At 32.0% G+C, this 21,373-nt stretch overlaps 3 protein-coding genes across 4 annotated transcripts in view; 1 reads left to right on the top strand and 2 right to left on the bottom strand.

Annotated features, from left to right (window-relative positions):
- Nucleotides 1–21,373, bottom strand: part of LOC115891600 (adenylate cyclase type 8-like) — a 286,870-nt gene that overhangs the window by 128,170 nt on the left and 137,327 nt on the right. The window lies entirely within an intron of this gene.
- Nucleotides 356–2,458, top strand: LOC115891610. Its single transcript, XM_030912122.1, has one exon. It carries the CDS (start codon nucleotides 464–466, stop codon nucleotides 2,354–2,356), a length of 1,893 nt encoding a protein of 630 aa, XP_030767982.1. The 5' UTR covers nucleotides 356–463; the 3' UTR covers nucleotides 2,357–2,458.
- On the bottom strand, nucleotides 13,029–14,742 carry LOC115891615. Its single transcript, XM_030912127.1, has one exon. The coding sequence runs from the start codon at nucleotides 14,654–14,656 to the stop codon at nucleotides 13,301–13,303; it is 1,356 nt and encodes a 451-aa protein (XP_030767987.1). The 5' UTR covers nucleotides 14,657–14,742; the 3' UTR covers nucleotides 13,029–13,300.

Genomic DNA, 21,373 nt, shown 5'->3' with positions numbered 1-21,373 from the left:
ATAATATTGCATGAATTCAAAAAATAAATATTAACTGCTGCTGCTACTAAGCTTCTGTCATTATGTCTATGTTTGTATATTATCATAACTTTTGTGTGAATCTCGGTTAATTATAAGTTTATCGAGCAAATGATATATTCTATTCGAAGCTATTACTGCTCAAGTTAATCTTATCGATTAAGATAACTACGCTTTGTTTAATGCGGGAACAAAGTGCATATTTTTGCCAGTCATTCATGGCTTCGATCAAATTTTACGCAATGTTGTACAATTAATATTTATTTTATGCTCGGTAAGTGTATAATAGATTTGCTGATTTATTTTAGCTCTATTATCAAGTTAGATAATTTAATACATTTATTTAATCCCAATTTAGCGTCGGTTAGGTATAAGTAGACAGTATATCTGTACAACTCTCACTCTGAAACATATAATCATATTGAATAGTCAGTTAAAAATAAATATGTTTCAGGAAACGGTTATTGCTAAGGTTATTTTTAATTGCAAAACACGTGACAAAGTTAGTGTTACGAATGATATCAATTCGTTTAACTTTTCTACATTTAAAAATAATTTATCGTTTCTTAAGTTAGTTCTATCGTCGTTGGTGGAATGTCAAGAGAAAGTGTTTGAAGAAAGACTCAACGTTCAAGATAATGATTACAAAATGGATGTGCCAAAGGAGCTGTTCGAGCATTTCACAGATAAGTCCGAAATTGAGAAACAAATATCGTATTTAGAAAAAGAATTCAATCAGTTGCCAAAGAAAAATATTTTCATTCCGACCTTTGCTCCAGCTTTTCTAAATAGAGCTTCAAAAGATGACAAGAAGAAACCAATTATGTATGATGTATTAACCATAATATTTACACTGACTGACTCCAAATTTAGACAGAAACATTTTAGAGAGTTACTGAATTATTATTATCAAACATTTAGTAAGTCTGCTACTCGACTGAAAACTGTTAGTGATAGAAATGAACTTGACTATCAGTTAAAAACTCTTTTACCTCTGGTGAAATTTGAAACTTTGATATATTTGCTAAAGTTTGAAAATACAACTGAACAAAAAGAACTGGTAAATGATTTGAATTACTATGTTAAATATCCTCAGTTGAATAGAGAAGATTGTATTCAAATAATATCGAAAGAGATAGGAACATGCGAATTTGAACTTATGGATTACGAAATAGTTCGTTTGGGTCAAACTCATGGCTATTTAGGAGCGTATTACTCCTTTAGACCCACAGTAAGACATAACGGAGAAATAGAGAAATTTAAACTGTTTGTTAAAGTTTTAGTAGCTAGCAACGAACAATTAACAGCAATTGCACAATCCGGTGCGGCAAAACTAGAAGATATTTTTTATAATACCTTAGTGCCAGAGTTTGCAGAAAACGGTTTGGGCCCTTTACTAGACTTTGCACCCAAACAATATTTCAGCAGACATAATGATGTTTTAGTACTAGAAGATTTGATTGAGCTGGGTTATAAAGCAATTCCTAATGATGCAACGCTAAGTTACGAACAATTAAAAGCCTGCTATATTGAATGTGCGAAATTTCATGCTGTATCATTTATTCTAGAAGACATACACTCCAAACGGGAAGGTAAAATAGTTCGTATAAGCGACCTCTATGGTGAATTTGAAGACTGGATTTTTTTGGATAGAGAAGGTATTCCTACCACTCCACTCTGCACAAAAAATAGTGGTCCTGGTACTTTAGCGCTCATAGATAGTTTTCCTCAGTTTTCAGATGTACTTACCAAGGATGATTTAAAGAAAAAAGTATCAGAAGTATTGGCGAATATTTCTAGTAAGTTGAGTGCCCACAAAACGTTTAGAAATGTTCTTTGTCACGGAGATTTATATGCTAGTAATCTATTATTAAAAGAAAACCCAAGCGATAATTCATGGAGATGTAAATTAGTTGACTTTCAAGCAATGCGTTACGGTCCTCTATTCCAGGATATATTGTTACTTCTCTATTCCAACGCGGAAAAAGAAACTAGAGATAAATATTTTTATATCTTGTTGGACGACTATTATAACGCGTTAACAGCCTTTTTGAAAGAATTTGATTTAGATATTAAAGAACATTATCCACGAAAGGAGTTCATGGAGGAAGCTGAATATATGAAAGGTATACTACTTATTGTCGGAAGTCTATACGTTCAATTACTTATTACACCAGAAAAATTGAGAAAAGAGGTACTGCAAGATAACGAGAAATACCATTATTATATAAAAGTCAATAGGGCAGAGTACATGGAACGATTATTAGCACTTTCCGAAGAATTTTCCAAATATACGGAAGGCATGGTTCGAGATATGTACGATTTTTTTAAAGACTAAATATTTTCTCTATCTTATAGAAATAAGTAAATTTATTAGTACATAGTTTTATTTGTATATACAAATAGATTTTTTACCTAAATAAAATAGTTTATAATTCACTATTGTACGTTTATTTTACTAATGTATGTTTATTGTATTTATGTCTTTTAAAATGTCTGCATTTTAATTTAACTAATTATTTAAAGTTAGTAAAGCGGTAGTTGAGGTGAAGCAGTCAACATCGGAAGATATACAAATCAGACGGGGTGTTCGGTAGGGTTGCGTCTTGTCTCCGCTCCTGTTTAACCTGTACTCGGAGACTATATTTAGAGAAGCACTGGATCGAATCCAGGGCGGAATCAAGTTCAATGGAATCCCAATAAACAATATCAGATATGCCGATGATACGGTTATAATAGCCAACAATATACAAGAACTGCAAAGCATTATAGATTCCGTAGTCCACTATAGTGAGATGTTTGGACTGCATCTCAATGTCTCCAAGACCAAACTATTGGTCTTTTCTAAGACTCCAATAAATGCACACCTGCGTGTCAAGGGACAAACAATCGAACAAGTGACCTCAATAAAGTATTTAGGAGCTAACATCAATAGTCAGTGCGACCCGAAAAGAGAAATATTTTCAAGAACTGAGCAAGCGAGAAAAATCTTCGTGAGAATGAAATCATTTTTTACAAGAAGAGACCTCAGTGCGGATCTCAGAACTCGAATGGCCAGATGCTACGTCTTCTCTGTGTTACTCTATGGATGTGAGAGCTGGACACTGGATTCACAGACCGAGAAGAGAATAGAAGCCTTCGAAATGTATATATATACAGACGGATGCTGCGAATCTCATGGGTACAAAGGATCACCAACAATGAAGTACTCCAGCGCATGTAGAAACAAAAAGAGATACTGAACACCATCAAGGAAAGAAAAATGCAATACCTGGGTCATGTGATGAGAGGTGGTAGATACGAAATACTGCGCCTCATACTTAATAGAGGGCAAAGTGCAAGGGAAAAGATCAGTAGGAAGACGCCAGAACTCATGGCTGAAAGAATTGAGGAGATGGTTTGAACGCTCGTCTGCGGAAATCTTCCGGGCTGCAGTTTCCAGAGCCACAATTGCCATTTGGATCGCCAACCTTCGGCAGGAGAGGGCGTAATAGGAAGAAGAAGAAGAATTATTTAAAATCAGAAATGTTTTAAAAAGTTACTGGATTATTCATATCAAACATTTAGTAAGTCTGCTACTAACTCGACTGAATACCGTTAGTGATATAAATAAACATGACTATCAGTTTAAAATTCTTTTGCCTCTAGTTAAACTTGAAATTTTGATATATTTGTTACAGTGTGGTAGTACAACTGAACAGAAAGAACTTGTAAATGATTTGAATTACTATGTTAAATATCCTTAATTCAATTGAGAAGATTGTATTCAAATAATATCGAAAGAGATAGGAACATGCGAATTTGAACTTATGGATTACGAACTAGTTCGTTGGAGTCAAACTCATGGCTATTTGGGAGACTATTGCTCTTTTAGACCCACAGTAAGGCACAACGGAAAAATAGAGAAATTTAAAGTGTTTGTTAAAGTTTTAGTAGCTAGTAACGAACAATTAACAACAATTGCACAATCCGGTGCGGCAAAATAGAAGACATTGTTTTTATGGTACCTTTGTGCCATTAAAAAATAAAAAAAAATGTATTTAGAGTATTATTTTCGCGGTTTTATATTTTATAAGGCATTTTCCACAGTAAATTTTTTATCAAAGCCACCCAATGATTTTTCTCTCGGATTTTACCATTGAAAGATTGTTCATTTTTTAATTCTCCTCTAATAAAAATATAATATACAGGGCGTTCCATTTAAAAAAAACAAGAAGAAATATTTTATATTTTAGAAAGTTTAGCGTAGAATTTTGAACACCCTTTATGATTTAAGATTTCGATATTTATAGCAAAATAAAAATAGAGCATCTAAATACCTAATACAGTTTTGATTTCACGACAGTTCTTGTATTTGTAATAATTTTTTGGTTTATTTTTTAATATCTCTGAAACTAATTGAAATATATTTAGTATCTTAGGATTATGTAAACTGATCTGAAAGGAAGCCAGAAATGCAATAATATACAGGGTATTCGATTTAACAAAAATCAGCCCGATCCACTCACACTTTTTGGAGAAGTTGTGTACAATATTTTCCTGAAAAACATCCTAGTACATGTCGATAAGTTATAAGATAACCAAGATAACGAACGGGGTCAAAAATGCAACATTTTCAACTAGCCATGTATTTCAGTAACCAAAGGGTCTAGGAGAACAAATCTATCTGTAGCATCTTTAGTTTTATAAAAAAAAAACGGCACAGAGATGTGAAAACGGCATCTTTGTATCTCTATTGTTAAACGAGAAACCCTGTAAAATAGACGAAAACTAGACATCCTGTACATATAATTAATAATTAGTGCACTTGCAGCTTCCGATTGAAACTGTAGGTGTCAACTTTTGATTTACTGCGAACTGCAAAAATGACAACTGATATTAGACGTGGAATATTCAAAGACAATGAAATTAATTTTCTTCCCCTCTTTAGAAAACAAATTAAACGGGGTGCAAAATCAAATTTATTACCTACCAATGTAACTGAATTGTAAGTACTCATGAGAGACAACGGGATAATTAATTTAATTTTTTAAATCCTTTAATTTGGTGATTGGTGATTGGTCTTATATGGAGGTAGTCGTGTGGCATTCACTTTTTTCCTAAGGTTGTACACCCCCAAGTATAGAACTACGTGCCTAAAAGTTTATGTAATAGACAGACAAGTTATAAATTAGTTCGTGGTAATAGTTTTGTTAAAGATTATTTTAATCTCATATATATTCAAACCTTCACCATTTTATCAAGAATTATGGAATTATTGATTCATCGGAATGGGCAGAACTGAGAAAAGGAACTATAGAAATGTAGTTCTAGAGAAAAGCTTAATAGAGATTTGTTAGAACTTAGTAAAGGTATTTTTATTAGATAAAATACCATTGTAACTGACAAACGTACGAACTCACCAAGTGAGTTGGCTGGTTCTTTCTTTTTATTCTTAATCTAAGATTCTTTCCTCTTTTTACTTGACTTGCCTGCTGTTTTTTCTCTATAGTTGTTATATCCTTTATAGTTTTGACTTTAACGCTATATATCTTCTGACTAGGGTGCTTTTTTCCTAATTTAGCGGTTTCTAAAGATGCTTATACTCACTCTATACCAAATGCACCGAATAAATATAGCTAAAACATTGACTTATCTGCTTTTTCCCCTGATCCTTCATTTTGATCATAAATAATGTATTCATAAATAGTTAATACTTTTAAGTACATTTTTTATTGACGGTGAGTAATAATTTATATAGGGTGTTTCAAAAAACATGTGCCATCTCTTGTGGGGAGATTCCTCACATAAAAATAAGATTTATTTTTCATATCAACATAGATCCGATTCTGATTTGTTACGTAGCTACAGGGTGTTAGTCTTAATATTTTTTTGATTTATTATAATTTTCTTTCAAGTACTTTTAGCGTTTCGAATGAAATTTTGATGCTAAAAGTAACTATAAAGGCGACATATGTTAAAGCTAAAAAAAGTGTCGACATGTTCACCAGGAACGTGCATATGGGTTATCACTAGAATATTTTTCAAAAATGCATGTACGCCACTGACTTTTTTTCTCTTGTTAGCAAAATAGTGTAAGCAATTTAATGCCGATTAAAAGTTGTCTCTTGATATTTTGTCGATTTCGGCCTCCTTGATGAGATAAACGCAATTTTATTAATTTGTCTTGGTCCAAGTCGATAACAACCTTTAAAATGTTTTAATATCATTAACTTGCGAAAGTTTTAAATAAGTACTCATTGATTCTTCATCAAAAATATAAAAAAAAGTTCCTATAAACATGGGTATGGAAATGCATAGTTTTAGAGTCTATCTCTCGGTTTATCTTAAATACCATTATTTTTTTATTTGAAACTGCTGTATGTTGTATATTGGATTAATAGTAATAATAACTTATAGTAATAATATTAATAATAAATTAGGTGAAATATATAATTTATTATTTTAATTTTAATTTTATTAATTGTGATTAATAAAATTGCGTTTATCTCATCAAGGAGGCCGAATTGGACAAACTATCAAGAGATAACTTTTAATTGACATTAAACGGCCTACACAATTTTGATCACAAAAGAAAAAAAGTCAGTGGCGCACATGTTTTTTTGAAAAATATTCCAGTGATAACCACGTCCCTGATAAATTTATTGACATTTTCTTAGTTTTGGTTGGGTTTGGTTATTATCATTAAAATATGTAACACTTATAGTAACTTTTACCCCCAAAAATTCATCCGAATCACTAAAAGTACTTGGAAGAAAATTATAATAAATCGAAAGATTATTAAGACTTTAACACCCTGTAGCTACGAAACAAAGCAGAATCTGACCTATGTTGATATGAAAAATAAGTCTTATTTTTACGTGAGGAATCTCCCCACGAGAGATAGCACATGTTTTTGGAACACCCTATATAAAAGTCAAAATTAGGTATTTCAATTTTTCAATACGAATAGAAAAAAAAAATTATAAAAATCTAACATACAGTTTTTGATCAGTTCAGAACAAAATATTTTTTAAGATTTATGAATGATGGTACAACAGCGTTTGATGGAGTTTATTTTCAGAAAAGTACTAAAATAATCTCCTTATCTAAAGAAGTTTATTTTCAAATACTCTTTAAATAACTACAGGATGGATCCAACCTGACGCCCTGATTAATTTTCAATAAAAATACAACATTGGTTGACGCTATTAAAAATGATATTTTTTTTTGTATACACAGGGTAAGTCTTAATATTTTTTTGATTTATTATAATTTTCTTCCAAGTACTTTTAGCGTTTCGAATGAAATTTTGATGCTAAAAGTAACTATAAATGCGACATATTTTAAAGCTAAAAAAAGTGTCGACATGTTCACCAGGGACGTGCATATGGGTTATCACTAGAATATTTTTCAAAAAAGCATGTACGCCACTGACTTTTTTTCTCTTGTTAGCAAAATAGTGTAAGCAATTTAATGCCGATTAAAAGTTATCTCTTGATATTTTGTCGATTTCGGCCTCCTTGATGAGATAAACGCAATTTTATTAATTTGTCTTGGTCCAAGTCGATAACAACCTTTAAAATGTTTTAATATCATTAACTTGCGAAAGTTTTAAATAAGTACTCATTGATTCTTCATCAAAAATATGAAAAAAAGTTCCTATAAACATGGGTATGGAAATGCATAGTTTTAGAGTTTATCTCTCGGTTTATCTTAAATACCATTATTTTTTTATTTGAAACTGCTGTATGTTGTATATTGGATTAATAGTAATAATAACTTATAGTAATAATATTAATAATAAATTAGGTGAAATATATAATTTATTATTTTAATTTTAATTTTATTAATTGTGATTAATAAAATTGCGTTTATCTAATCAAGGAGGCCGAATTGGACAAACTATCAAGAGATAACTTTTAATTGACATTAAACGGCCTACACAATTTTGATCACAAAAGAAAAAAAGTCAGTGGCGCACATTTTTTTTTTTGAAAAATATTCCAGTGATAACCACGTCCCAAAATTTCATCCAAATCACTAAAAGTACTTGGAAGAAAATTATAATAAATCGAAAGATTATTAAGACTTTAACACTCTGTAGCTACGAAACAAAGCAGAATCTGACCTATGTTGATATGAAAAATAAGTCTTATTTTTATGTGAGGAATCTCCCCACGAGAGATAGCACATGTTTTTGGAACACCCTATATAAAAGTCAAAATTAGGTATATCAATCTTTCAATACGAATAGAAAAAAAATGATAAAAATCTAACATACAGTTTTTGATCAGTTCAGAAAAAAATATTTTTTAAGATTTATGAATGATGGTACAACAGCGTTTGATGGAGTTTATTTTCAGAAAAGTACTAAAATAATCTCCTTATCTAAAGAAGTTTATTTTCAAATACTCTTATACTACAGGATGGATCCAACCTGACGCCCTGATTAATTTTCAATAAAAATACAACATTGGTTGACGCTATTAAAAATGATATTTTTTTTTGTATACACAGGGTAAGTCTTAATAAGTGCAAATATTTTCTGGGCTGGTAGATCTTGATAATAGTATATTGTAGTAAGAGTAAAAATGATATGAGAATTGTGGCGAGGCTGTACGTTTGACGTACGACATACAGCCGAAACGTTTGACGTACGACATCACAAACGAAACAAATATTTTTTTAAACAATTTCAAACGTTTCAAATAATATAAAAATATTTAAGTCATACCTTGCATGTAATTATACCGGGTGCGTCTCAAAAGTGGCTCACACCTATAACTTTTTTTATTTTTTGAGTTAAAAACGAGGTTTGGTATGTTAGTATATGACATAAAGTAGGATTGATTGACGTATTCAATTGTTTTTGGTCATTTCCTGTTTCACCGGAAATAACTGCAACTTTTGATGTTTAAATGACACCCTCGCTATTTTTTTACTTTAATCGATAGAAAATAACACTCTGAATAGAATGTCATATCATATGTCAACTTTTGACATTTTCGCATATGGTTTATTTGACATTATAACTTGCGGCTCGTAATGAAAATTTGACTCAAAATACCACGTGTATGGTATCAAATTATTCGTAAAAGGATGCTTTTTCGAAATATGCTAATGAGCCACACTCCATCCATTTGAAAAAATTGAGATATTATTAAAAATACGATTTGACCATTTTCTAACTGGCCAGGACAAGACACTAAAAACATTAGACGATCAAATCTATTTTTCCATGGCTCCTTGATTAAGAATTAGTGTTTTTAACATAGCCATGGCACACTAGATTGAATTTTAAAATACGATTTTTTATTAAGCGAGAATGTCAAAAGTTGACATATGACATGTTATTTTATTCAGAGTGTCATTTTTTGTCGAATAAAGTAAAAAAATACCGAGAGTGCCATTTAAAAATCAAAAGTTGTAGTCATTTCCGGTGAAACAGGAAGTTGACCAAACCAAAAGCAATTGAATACGTCAATCAATCCTAATTTATGTCATCATATACTAACACACCAAATCTCGTTTTTCTTTTATCTGAAAAAATAAAAAAGTTATAGGGGGTGAGCCACTTTTGAGACGCACCCGGTATATCGAGAACTATAGTTACGCTCGTTGAATTTAACACTTTATGTCAGTTTAATAATATATTTTCGTACTTTTATGCTTAGGGTAAAAGTTGCGTAAATGTGCTTTACCTTTATGCCTAGGCGTTAAAACGATTTTTTTATTTTGTCAATCAGGTCGCAAAAATTAATATTTTGGTGACGTTTGAAAAAAAAAATTCTGTTTGCCGTTTTTGAAATAAGTCCATAATAGTCAAGTTATTAGATTTTAAATATACCCTTTATTAACTTTAGAAAATTTATACATAAAAATTATTTTTCGCTTTAATTTTGAGAACTACGGTATTTTTTTATTTTGTTGTTCTTCTAAATTTGACGTACTACATATTATGTTGCCATATTATCAAAATATAAACTTTTTAACTGAAAATTGCTTTCGCCACTTCAACCAACCAACCAAAAATATTTAGAGGTTAAACGACTTACCTGTAAGGAAGTTCAATCCTCAATTATACGAGATAGCCCCGTCCGAAGAGATCACAATGTAGTCTGTGCTACTCAGCTTTTTCGGCGTAATGTTTACAAAATTAAAAAGATTTATGTCCCTTGGTCGTCGCCAGTGTAACACAGCCTTTTCATTTTTCATTATGTTTTTCTATTTCCCCGGATCGAGAATTTCTTGGGCTGCACCGCTGTAGTGGTGCGCGGGGAAGGTGGGTGTGATCTCTTCGGACGGGGCTATCTCGTATAATTGAGGATTGAACTTCCTTACAGGGAAGTCGTTTAACCTCTAATTATACTTCGATAGCCCCGTCCTCGAGATCACAATGTAGATGTTGAAAGCATATGTTCTCGATCTGAGTCTGTACTTTCATGTTCACTACGAGAGTAGTTATATTTGTTGTTTAGTTTTACTTGAACAAAATATTTATTCACATTATTTTAAAATGTGATGCCTATTACCAACAAAGTTAAATCTAAAGTAAATGATAAGTTTGTATATAAAATTTTGATTAGTTTAAGTTGTCTTTATTTTCCCATTATTAACGAAATATTGTGCTTATAACTTAGAGCCTTCATGTAGAGGCCTATTATAAAATAAATTAAATGTATTGGATTTATAGCTCTATCCAGCTGCACCTCGAATGTTTTCGATATTTAGTCCTCGTTGAAAGACTGCTGATGTTGATGAGTGTCTCGTACTATTTGATTTTAAAATAGATGCTATGCAAAGACATGGATTTTCTCTAAAATATGGGAGTACAATTTTTGGTTAACATTTCCTCGTACAGACGGTTTTATAATATCTGTTAAATTTTTCTCTAGTCTGTCCTCAAACTGTTTTATATTACTACTAACTGTTTTATATTGTTACCTAATTTTCGTGTTTGTATTCTCTGACTTGTTTTAAAAGCTAGTAAAACTATAGATTTGTAGGTTAGTTTTTGAAAGGCAAGTGAATCTTAAGGTTCTAATGTTTCTAAATAAGAAACGGATTTTCGTCCCATGTCTCATTGTACCTTGGGAAAATAAGTCTTTGTCTGAAAACCTCCTTCATAAATCTAGTTACTGATGCCCTAATATGGGGAATCAGACTTGAGATTACCATTAAGAAAATATGACAATTCCTTTAGCTTTTCCAGCTATTATCTTCTTTAAAGCCTTATTAGTAAGAAGGGAAAACGATGGAAAAACCAAAAAAAATGTTTTAAAAAATTTTATTGTTGATTCACAAATTTCTTTGGTTACTGTATTTAATTCTGGAAATTTTATTCCTCCCATTCGATTTACATAACAGATTGTAGTGGTATTATCCATTCTCAGTAATATAAATATATGGCATTCTCTGTGCATTTTTGAAAAGGTTTTTAACCCGTTAAAAGCCTTATTGGTTCTAAATGGTTTATATGAGAGGTGCGTTCTACATTATTCCAAAACTCTCTTGCCCTCACACGTAGCCCCCATTCATAAATACTAGCGTCCGGGGTTAGCGAATATATTTCCTTTCTGAAGCTCGTTTTGCAATCAGATATTTGCTAACCACCAAGCGAAAACTTGCTGTAACTTTTTGGTATTTCTATTGTTTCGTCGTAGTCTCCGTAAAATTTATTTAAAGCTTTATACTTTTTTTTTCAAACATTTTATATGAGCCCAACCATACTGAATAGCTGGGTAAACGGAGACGAGGACGCTCCCTATTTTCGCATATTTCCTAATTTGGGTATTTGTTTTTGCTTAAGATTTTTTTTTAAGTGAAATTAAGTTTTCGACCTTTTCTTTGGGTAATGACATTATCAAATTATTGCTGCTGTTAAACTAAAGGGCAGACATGTGAATTCCTAAAATTGATCGTTATTATTAAACTTTAAATATTTCCTTTTTTTTTAATAATAAGAATAAGAAAATATGCATCTTTTAAATCTATGGTTGTCATTTTTCTGCATAATTTGCGTAACGGTTCTGAAATCCAATTTAGAGTGGGGACTCTCAATGTTTATTCCTCAAGAAATAAGATGATATTCATGAATATTCATTTTACAATGTTTCGTTTTTGAATAACACCTATTTTAAGCAGGTTATTTATGTTCTCCAGTATTTCTGTTAGCGAATTACTTTTAAATATATTTAAAAAAATATTCCTCTGGACTGGTCGCTTTATGAAAGGAGTTTTATATCCTTTCACTCAGCTTAAAATTACTTTATTTGTGCTGATTTTTTCTCAAGTGTGAAAAAAAAACTAATTTTGCCTACATAGCTTATCTCCAGTGTCGTCGGTTTCTGTTGGTAGCGGTCTGGAAAAACCTAAAAAAGGCCTATATCCAACACTGGATGGAACAAGGCTGAAAAGAGGAAGAAGATAAAACCTTTGTTTCCCGCGACCCTCTATGAACGTTAGATGTGTTAAGCTGGCTTGTGTGCACGCGTAATCCGTGCACTCGTAGCTTGATGATATTGATAGCTTGTGAGATTGATATTACCGTCAGATTGGGACTAGTGTTTGGAATTTTGGGTGTGGCTTAACACGACAGGTTCGGGCTAGGCAGATTTCTGAAATATAATATATGTTTCCTTCGGCCACACACCTGCTTTACCCGACCCCTGACAGCGACCCGAACAGTACAGCGTAATAAACTCGTAACGCCAAATAAAAATTCGACGAAAATTTTGTATATACGTTTTTCGTATGACGAATTGTTTTTGCAGTAAATAATACTAATGAGAGAAAGACAATTTTTTGTCTCAATGAAAAGTGATGAATTTGAATCACCTTATACAAGATATAAATATATCAATAAATGCGTATTTCATTAATATTTTATTTTCATAAGTGCTTAATCATGGAGTTATTATTTAATAAGTAGGTAATAAAAAATGGCTTTTCTCTATGCATTTATAAAATATATTTACATAAATATATATAGGTATGTATTACTAATTATAAAAGCAAATGTTACATACTGTTAATCAGCAAAATTTTATTTCAAATTCTTTAATACAAAATTGACTTAAATTAAATATGTATATAACGTTATATAAATTAAATATGTATGTAAAGTATAAAGTTGATAAATTTCTGTAGATCCTTTTCACAAATACCAGGCTTTTCACAAATACTAGACTTATCTCTAAACCCTCATTGTAATTTTTTCAGTAAAAATTAATTCCATAATATTTGTGCCTAACAACTAACTAAATAGATATGTCACACAAATTTGCTAAATTGGAATACATTACAGTTTATGAAGACCCTCTTCACAAACATCACATAAATCTTCTATCAAATCTTTCAGAGTTTTCTTGTAATAGGGATGCTTCTCCATCATCTCTTTAACAAATTCCGACCTATCTTTAAGCATTATTACATCGAACTTTTCTTGGTTTGTAAACACATCTTGCCTCTCTTCCACCAAATTGATTGGACCATAAAGCAATGCTTGGCATATTCCCTCAGCTTTCATATAATCGCAACTTTCCAGGAACTCCTTTTTTGGCAAGATCTTTTCGATATTTAAGCCAAAATTATCGATGATATTTGTTAGGTTTTTGTAATAGTCTTCAATGAAGAACTGTAAGTATTTCGTTCTTGATTCTTTTGCAGTTGTGAGGTAGATATGCGACATAAGATCCTGAGCTGGCGGACAGTACCTGGTCAGTTGGTAGTCGACGATTTTACAGTCTATGGGACTTTTATTTTGGTTAAACTTGAATAAAACGTTTGTAGTCCAAACGTCTCCGTGACAGAATGTGTTACGGAATTGTGAGCTCGGCTTTAGTTTGATATAAACGTTTCTAAAAGCTTCTTGACTCCTTTTGATAAACTCTTCCATTGAAATTTGTTTCGGTATGTCGGTAAACAGAGGAATCAGATACTCTGTTATAGCCTTAATACCAACTATCGTCATTTGAGCCACATTATCTACCTCTTCTGTTTGGAACAATATTTCTTTCAGATATTTCCCAAATGTACGGTTCATTCTAAATTCCTTGCCTTGTTCGATTGATTTCATTTCCTCGTACACCAAAGAACTTGCGTGCAGTTTAGCTAATTGTCGGATAGTTAACCTTGTCATGTCGAAGGTGTAAAAAATCGGAGGTTTAACCAGTTCGTAATTTGATAAAGCTAAATTATCCAAAATCAAAACATAGTTCACTTTGCTAAAGTAACACTTCGGAAAAAAATCTAAATACGGTCCTAGACCTACCCGCTTAAAATCCTTTACCAAGGCTGTGTAGAAGAAGTCTTCTTTTTCTGAAGGTCCACTTTTAGCCATAGAGTTAGTAGATTCGTTTAAACTTGGCAAAAATTTTGAGAATAAGTTTATTTCTTGATCTGTCCCATTTATTCTATAATGTATGTTTAAAATGTAGTAATCACCTAAATTACCTTCACGTTGGTTAATTGAATTCCAGGAAATAGTCTTCAGTTCAAATTCCGAATATCCTAAGTAAGTTTTCAATATTTCGCGACAATCTTCGTTGGATAATTTAGGAGAAAATGTTTTTCGTGAATCACTTTTATTTTGTTGACTTTCAGCGGACTCATTATAATTCGTTAAACTCTGTTTAGAACTATTGTCACTGTCCATCTTTCACCGCAGACTGACGAAAAATAAATGAAAAGCAACAACTTGGCGTACCTGATATAAAAAAGAAATTATTCGCTGCGCACTCGTTAAGCTAATCATCGTGGGAATGAAATGACTATTTTTAGCTTATCGCATATAAAGAGAACGGTTGGTGTACAATAGTGCTGTTTTAGTAGAATGTAGATATTACATATTGTTAACATTTTTTAACCAAATAATTATTTTCCGCGGTAACATACCTAAGATCGCGCATTTGAAACGTTAACTTAATGATTTCCATGTTTTGTCGATACTACTTACTTTCGGTACTAGCAAATTTTTGTTCAATGATTATTATTGCAGTTCGTTAACCAATAAGTAAGGAAGGGTTTCCAGAAGTAAAAGCGATAGAAATGAGTTTTAAATGAAAATTATATCAAATCATTATCAAATTATTAAGTAATCTGTCATGAGAAAATTAACATGAACACAAATGAACACAAGCGCATAAAAAAAAACGAAAAATTCGTAGGTATCTTATACATCAAACAAAACACCGAATAAAAACGACGTCAGCGATGGCTATGAAATGACGATCAATGACATTTCCCATATAATTTTACATATAAAATGACAGCGATATTCATTTCATAGCCATCGCTGACGCCGTTTTTATTCGATCGTACGGTATAAATCAACTTAACCAAATTTGAAAATGAACCCTAAAAATTCCTATAAAAATATAATATAAATATAAGTAATACCATATGATAGAAAAAAACCGGCGTCAGCGATGGCTATCAAATTAAGATCGATGTAATTTTATATGTAAAATTATATGGGGAATCTCATCGCCGTTTTTTTTTCGATCAAAAGGTACAATTTAGCAACATTATACTAACTAATAAAATAATATATTTACACATTTACACAATAATTGCTAATAAATATTATAGGAACTTCAAAAGAACTTCAGAAGTAAGAACAATAATACCGGGTGCGTCTGAAAAGTGGCTCTCCCTATAACTTTTTTTATTTTTTCAGATAAAAATAAACGAGACTTGGTATGTTAGTATATGACATAAATTAGGATTGACTGACGTATTCAATTGTTTTTAGTCACTTCCCATTTCACCGGAAATGACTACAATTTTTAGCCGACCATACCAACAGGCCTGCCTGCCTACCCGTCTGTAACACGATAACTCAAAAGCCGCTAAACCGATTTTAACCAAATTTGGCACAAAAATACTGTGGCACCCGAGAATCTGGCCATTAGATTTTGGTGGGGGTGGGGGGTTGGTAAGGGGATATGGGAGGGGGTTAAAAATTTTAAAAAATCGTAACTCCGAAATTACAGTAGCTAGCGAAACGCGGTTTTCAATTTAAGATTAGGAATAATATTTGCAACAAAATTTGGAATAACATCAAAATCAGTCAAAGTCGCAGTTTTTGAGATAAAAAAAATGGAAAAATTCGTTTACTTTGAAACTAAAATAATAATTTCGAGTCCCGGTTCTTGTCCCGGTATGTTGGTGAAGTGTTACGTGTTGCTATATAAAATAACGGCTTTATAAAGACGTCAAAAATTGGTTTGGCGTTATTATTATTAGCGCAAATAAAAATAGAATGGATTGAATATTCAACTAGCCAATTTAGGGAGGCGGTTATAAATTTGGTCCAGTTAAACTATACACGTGGCAAACTACATGGACCTTGCCGGATTAAACATATCCTCTTTCCGATAATGATAAAAAAAAGGATGGGTTAATAAAAAAAATTATATACAGGGAGGTCCGAACTGTATTCCGGAAACTATGAACGACAGTCGGACGACTGTATGAGTACGTTATTTTAGCCAGCGTAGTTCACACCTTTCCGATACGTGATTCATCCCCGCTTCTACTCGATTCCGTTCCTGCATCCGTTCGTGTTCCGATTGTCAGTCTATTCGTCGATGCCGGCTGTAGGACGAGTGTCGTTTTGAACTATTTTGTTTGTTTTTGTTTTTGCTGTGTTATTTTTAGTTTTTTACTAAAATAATAAAAAATGTCAACAAGAAAACCGGAGGAATTAATTGAAGAAGTGAGGAAATATCCAGTGCTGTATGTCCAGACCAAAGAGCAGTACCGAAACTCCGACTATAAAGATATGAAATCTGCTTTTTTGGCTGTTCTCTATAAAAGCTTTCCCATTTTCCTCATCTTCTTCTTCCAAACAAAGTTCCACCATGGCTAAATCACTGTGGCTGAAATTATTAAACATTTTGCGCACACGACTTTATGCGATGATTGTTGAATCAAGACTGGCGATTGTATCCAGCCGAAGCCCGAAATCGTGAAGGAGTCGGAAGCATGTATGACATGTGTTTACTCACTATTTCCGATCCCACAGCGATCCGCTTCTGGGGCAAAATCGGACCGGAGCCGGATCGGAAACGTGCATGATAGGTGTGTCCCGGCCTTAAAATAACGTACGATTTCCCTCTCATACAGTCGTCCGACTGTATGATCGGAGCCGGATCGGAAACGTGCATAATATGTGTGTCCCGGCCTTTATACGTAATATTGTCATAGATGCTTCCGACTCCTTCGCGATTTCGGGCTTCGGCTGGATACAATCGCTACGATGTAGGGCCCCAGTAATTATTAGTAAATAGTCTAATAAATATTTAATTACTAAAAATGAGAGACTTAAAAATAGAATAATAGGTAGCTAAATTTTCTTTTCTAAAAAAATTCTATTAGCTGCAATAAAATGTGTTGGGCACTAGACGAAATGTAATGGTGTACTTTCAACAGTAAAGAAAATCGTGCTAGAAATCCTTCAAATATACTTTTGAACAAAAAAGATCAAATTTAGCGATTTCTCATGTCTAAGTTAAAAAGGTTCTTCTTCACTTATCTCTTGAAAACTTCAAATACAGAACAACATCCTTTTCTCTAACCACTCGAGACTAGAGCGAAAATCAATTTTTCGATAAAAGTATTAATATTTGAAAAACCTCTTTATCACCTGATACAATTTTTTATAAAGTCGAAGCACTCATCAAAGACTTTATCTATTCAGGAAGAAATCATAAGGTATTAGCTTTGTATTAGATAATTATTCTGTTAATTGCTTGTATTTATATTGATGATCTTAAGTATTGTTCAGAAATATGCATATAGAACATTAAGTGTAATATTATCCATTTCTTCTAAATTCTGTCCAACGAGTCAGAAAAGATTTCGAAGACGACATCCAAAAAAAGACACATTTAATATGTGCATTAAAATGACAGACAGAACTGTCACTATCGTGTATCCTCTCGATAGACAGACCATACTTCACACTTAAGGCCGTTATGTACTAATAATAGGAATTCGGGATAAATAAACGAGATGTAGGGACAACAATATACAGGGTGAGACTTAAATAAGTGCAAATATTTTTAGGTCTAGTTAAATTTACAAGATAGATTAAATTTACAAGAAAGGAAATCAAGAAAAGATCCAGTAGTTCTCAAAATTTCTTTTATCGAGATCTACCAGCCCTGAAAATATTTGTACTTATCTAAGACTCACCCTGTATAGCATATATTTAACTTGTGACCTATATAGAGGGTGTTTCAAAAAACACGTGCCATATGTCGTTGGGAGATTCCTCATGTAAAAATTCTTAACAACCTTTAACTACGATTTATTATAATTTGCTTCCAAGTACTTTTCGTGATTCGAATGAAATTTTAAAGGTAAAAGTTACTATAAGTCCTACATATTTTAATGCTAAAATGTGTCGATAAATTCATTATGTGCGCCACTGACTTTTTTTTTCTTTTGATATCAAAATTGTGTAAGGCGCTTAATGTCAATTAAAAATTATCTCTTGATATTTTGTCGAATTCGGTCTCCTTGATGAGATAAACGCAATTTTATTAATCACAATTAATAAAATTAAAATTAAACTAAATTGAATAAATTATATATTTTACCTAATTTATTATTAAATAATATTACTATTAGTTATTAGTATTATTAGTCCAGCCTACACAATTTCAAATAAAAAAATAGTGGTATTTAAGATAATTACAAAAAACTTAATTTTAAAAAATGTTAACATCCTGTAACTCTAAAACTATGCATTTCCATACCCATATTTATAGGAACTTTTATTCATATTTTTTTTTATAAGAAAGCAATGAGTACTTATTTAAAACTTTCGCAAGTTAATGATATTATTTTTTAAAAAGGTTGCTATTAGCACAGATTAGGTATACTATATGTATACAGATAAAAATCTTATCCCTAATTCGTGGTACGAAAATTGTTTTTATGACGATGTGCAAACGAGTAAAATTTCCTGTGCGCAAAAATAAACTCGCGTAAAATAACAATAAACAGCGTAATAGAGAGATATCGGAAACCGAATAGCGTGCATGGACGTTAATAAGGCCAGATGTTATTTCCTTTACGTGAGGTGGTACTAACTCTCTTCATTTATAGTTATCGGATCGGAAAGAATTCTGTTCGCGTCGCGTCGCTATTTAAACTTAACCTAACTTTGAAATTGTTTTGTTTACTAGCTATTTTAAAACTAAAGGGCTAAAGTGCTTACTTCCAGTGCTTTATTGTTCAACGTCTGCCAGTCGGTTTAGGGCAACAAGCAACAAATTCTCTTAGAAGGGCTAAGTCGTCTTCTGCTGTAAACCTAAGCCTCTTTATAGGTTCTTTAATATTGGAAGAGGTGGAATCCATATTTTGGGCCATATTTATTTAATTAACACTAATCCCAGCTACTTAAATATCAAATTACCTAATAAAACTAAAGTAATAATTCCAAATAATTCAAACATAACCTAAAATAAAAGATCTCGCCGGCCGGTCCCGGTTGTCAAATACCCGCACATGTCCATTTAAGCAATTTTTAAACGTTATTTTAGAAATAGCGCTTGGCGTAATTGATCCGCAAATTACGTCAGGCGGTAACGTTATTAGCGGGTGTTGCGTTAAAAATTGACTCGCGCATATCGTAACCATGATAAGGTACACGTAAATACTGCATGACGCTATTCGGTTTTCCTATATCTCTCTGTGTGTTCCTATATCTCTCTAACTGTGCCGGTCAGGCGCTGTGCACAATTTTAGAGGCCATAAGTGGGCGTGCTATGTGCGCAAACTAGTAACCTAACTAATGCCCGATTCCGAAAATTGGACCCACGAAAAACAATAAAGAAAAAACAAAGTTTATAATCTGTGCTATTAGACTTGGACCAAGGCAAATTAGTAAAATTGCGTTTATCTCATCAAAGAGGCCGAAATCGATAAAATATCAAGAGACAACTTTTAATCGGTATTAAACTGCTTACACGATTTCGATTTCTAATAAGAGAAAAAGAAGTCGTGGCGTACATACTTTTTTCGGAAAAATATTCCAGTGACAACCCATATTCGTCGGCTTTATGAAAAGGCGTATCTCGATTTTTGGCGATTTTGAGATATCAACGTCATGACATACCCAATGGGTCATATTTTAACATAACGAATTTGCGCATCTCAATATTGTACCTTTTTTGTTTTATATTCATTTAAAAATTTGCCCCATCTCAAATACTACAATTCTTCGTTATGACGAAGAGACGTATGTTGAGATAGGGCTCTTTGTTATATCAATTGTTACACCAATTGTTATACTACAAGAAAGATGGAATTTGAGATAGGTCCTTTTGTTTTAAGTTATGAAAATGCATGCGAGGGAAAATCACGCCATTCTCCCTAATTATTTTCTGATGGTTGCTTGGGACAAAATAAAACTTCTATCATGGCAGCAGCTCTCTTTTACAGTGTGATTTTAAGTCTGTTTTTTTTTGCCAAAAACCATTGTTAGAATGAGCTAGACTCTGCACATAGCTGTATCGGGTATGCAAACGATTGTCCGAGAATAAATGGCCGAAGAAAAATTGATCGAAAGCAAAACAACGAAACGAAAATTGTCCTAATCGAAAAATTCCCCAAATTATAATTACCCTAAGAACATTTAAGCGAACCAAAAACTTGCCCGAAAAATACAATAATTTTTATCTCATTATCATTGTCAGACCATTGGCATTGTTATCCCTCTCAATTTTTGGAAAATTTTATTTATTGTGCCTATCATCATCCTGCATAAACAAGTAGAATGGAAGTCGAATTTGTTATCATTGAACAGAAACTGTTAGTCCACAGTTATTTGTATCAAAAAGGCACGAATGAAGAAACATGTTTTGTTTTTGTTTAGTTTGGTTTTTATTAAATGGACCGTCAGTTTAAATGCCTTGTATTAATGCCCTCAATTAATTGAATAATTACTAAAAATATATTAGTTAAAAAATGTATTTTTGTATAAAAAACAATTTATTAAAATAAACTAGATAAGTGTATTTTAATTGATTATTGTCTTTGCTTCTGGAATAAAAATTGTCTTTGTTTTCAGTTGATTTAATCCAACGCGAATAAAAGTATTTAATATTTGTTTCTGATTTTTTGGTGATTTTCAGATTTTTTCTGTATGTATTGTATTTTCTTGTATGTATTCCATAATGTGAATATTGATTTTTTTTTTCCTTATTAAGAACACTTTACCATCATTTTTAAATTTATTTTACATGGGCGTATGTATACTATTCGTTCGGAAATAAATTTATTATTATTACAACAAAAAGGCCTATCTCTATTAAACAACTAAAAAGAAATTATTTATTAGAATTTACGCACAATTTAT

Source organism: Sitophilus oryzae, unplaced genomic scaffold (assembly GCF_002938485.1).
Source record: "Sitophilus oryzae breed Bouriz unplaced genomic scaffold, Soryzae_2.0 scaffold_1188_pilon_pilon, whole genome shotgun sequence".
NCBI classification, from domain to species: Eukaryota; Metazoa; Arthropoda; class Insecta; order Coleoptera; family Curculionidae; genus Sitophilus; species Sitophilus oryzae.
This window is presented reverse-complemented; position numbering and strand designations above follow the sequence as displayed.

What these genes read in the sequence shown, in the direction of transcription:
- LOC115891610 (XM_030912122.1), top strand. Translation starts at nt 464, where the DNA reads ATGTTTCAGGAAACGGTTATTGCTAAGGTTATTTTTAATTGCAAAACA.
- LOC115891615 (XM_030912127.1), bottom strand. Translation starts at nt 14,656, where the DNA reads ATGGACAGTGACAATAGTTCTAAACAGAGTTTAACGAATTATAATGAG.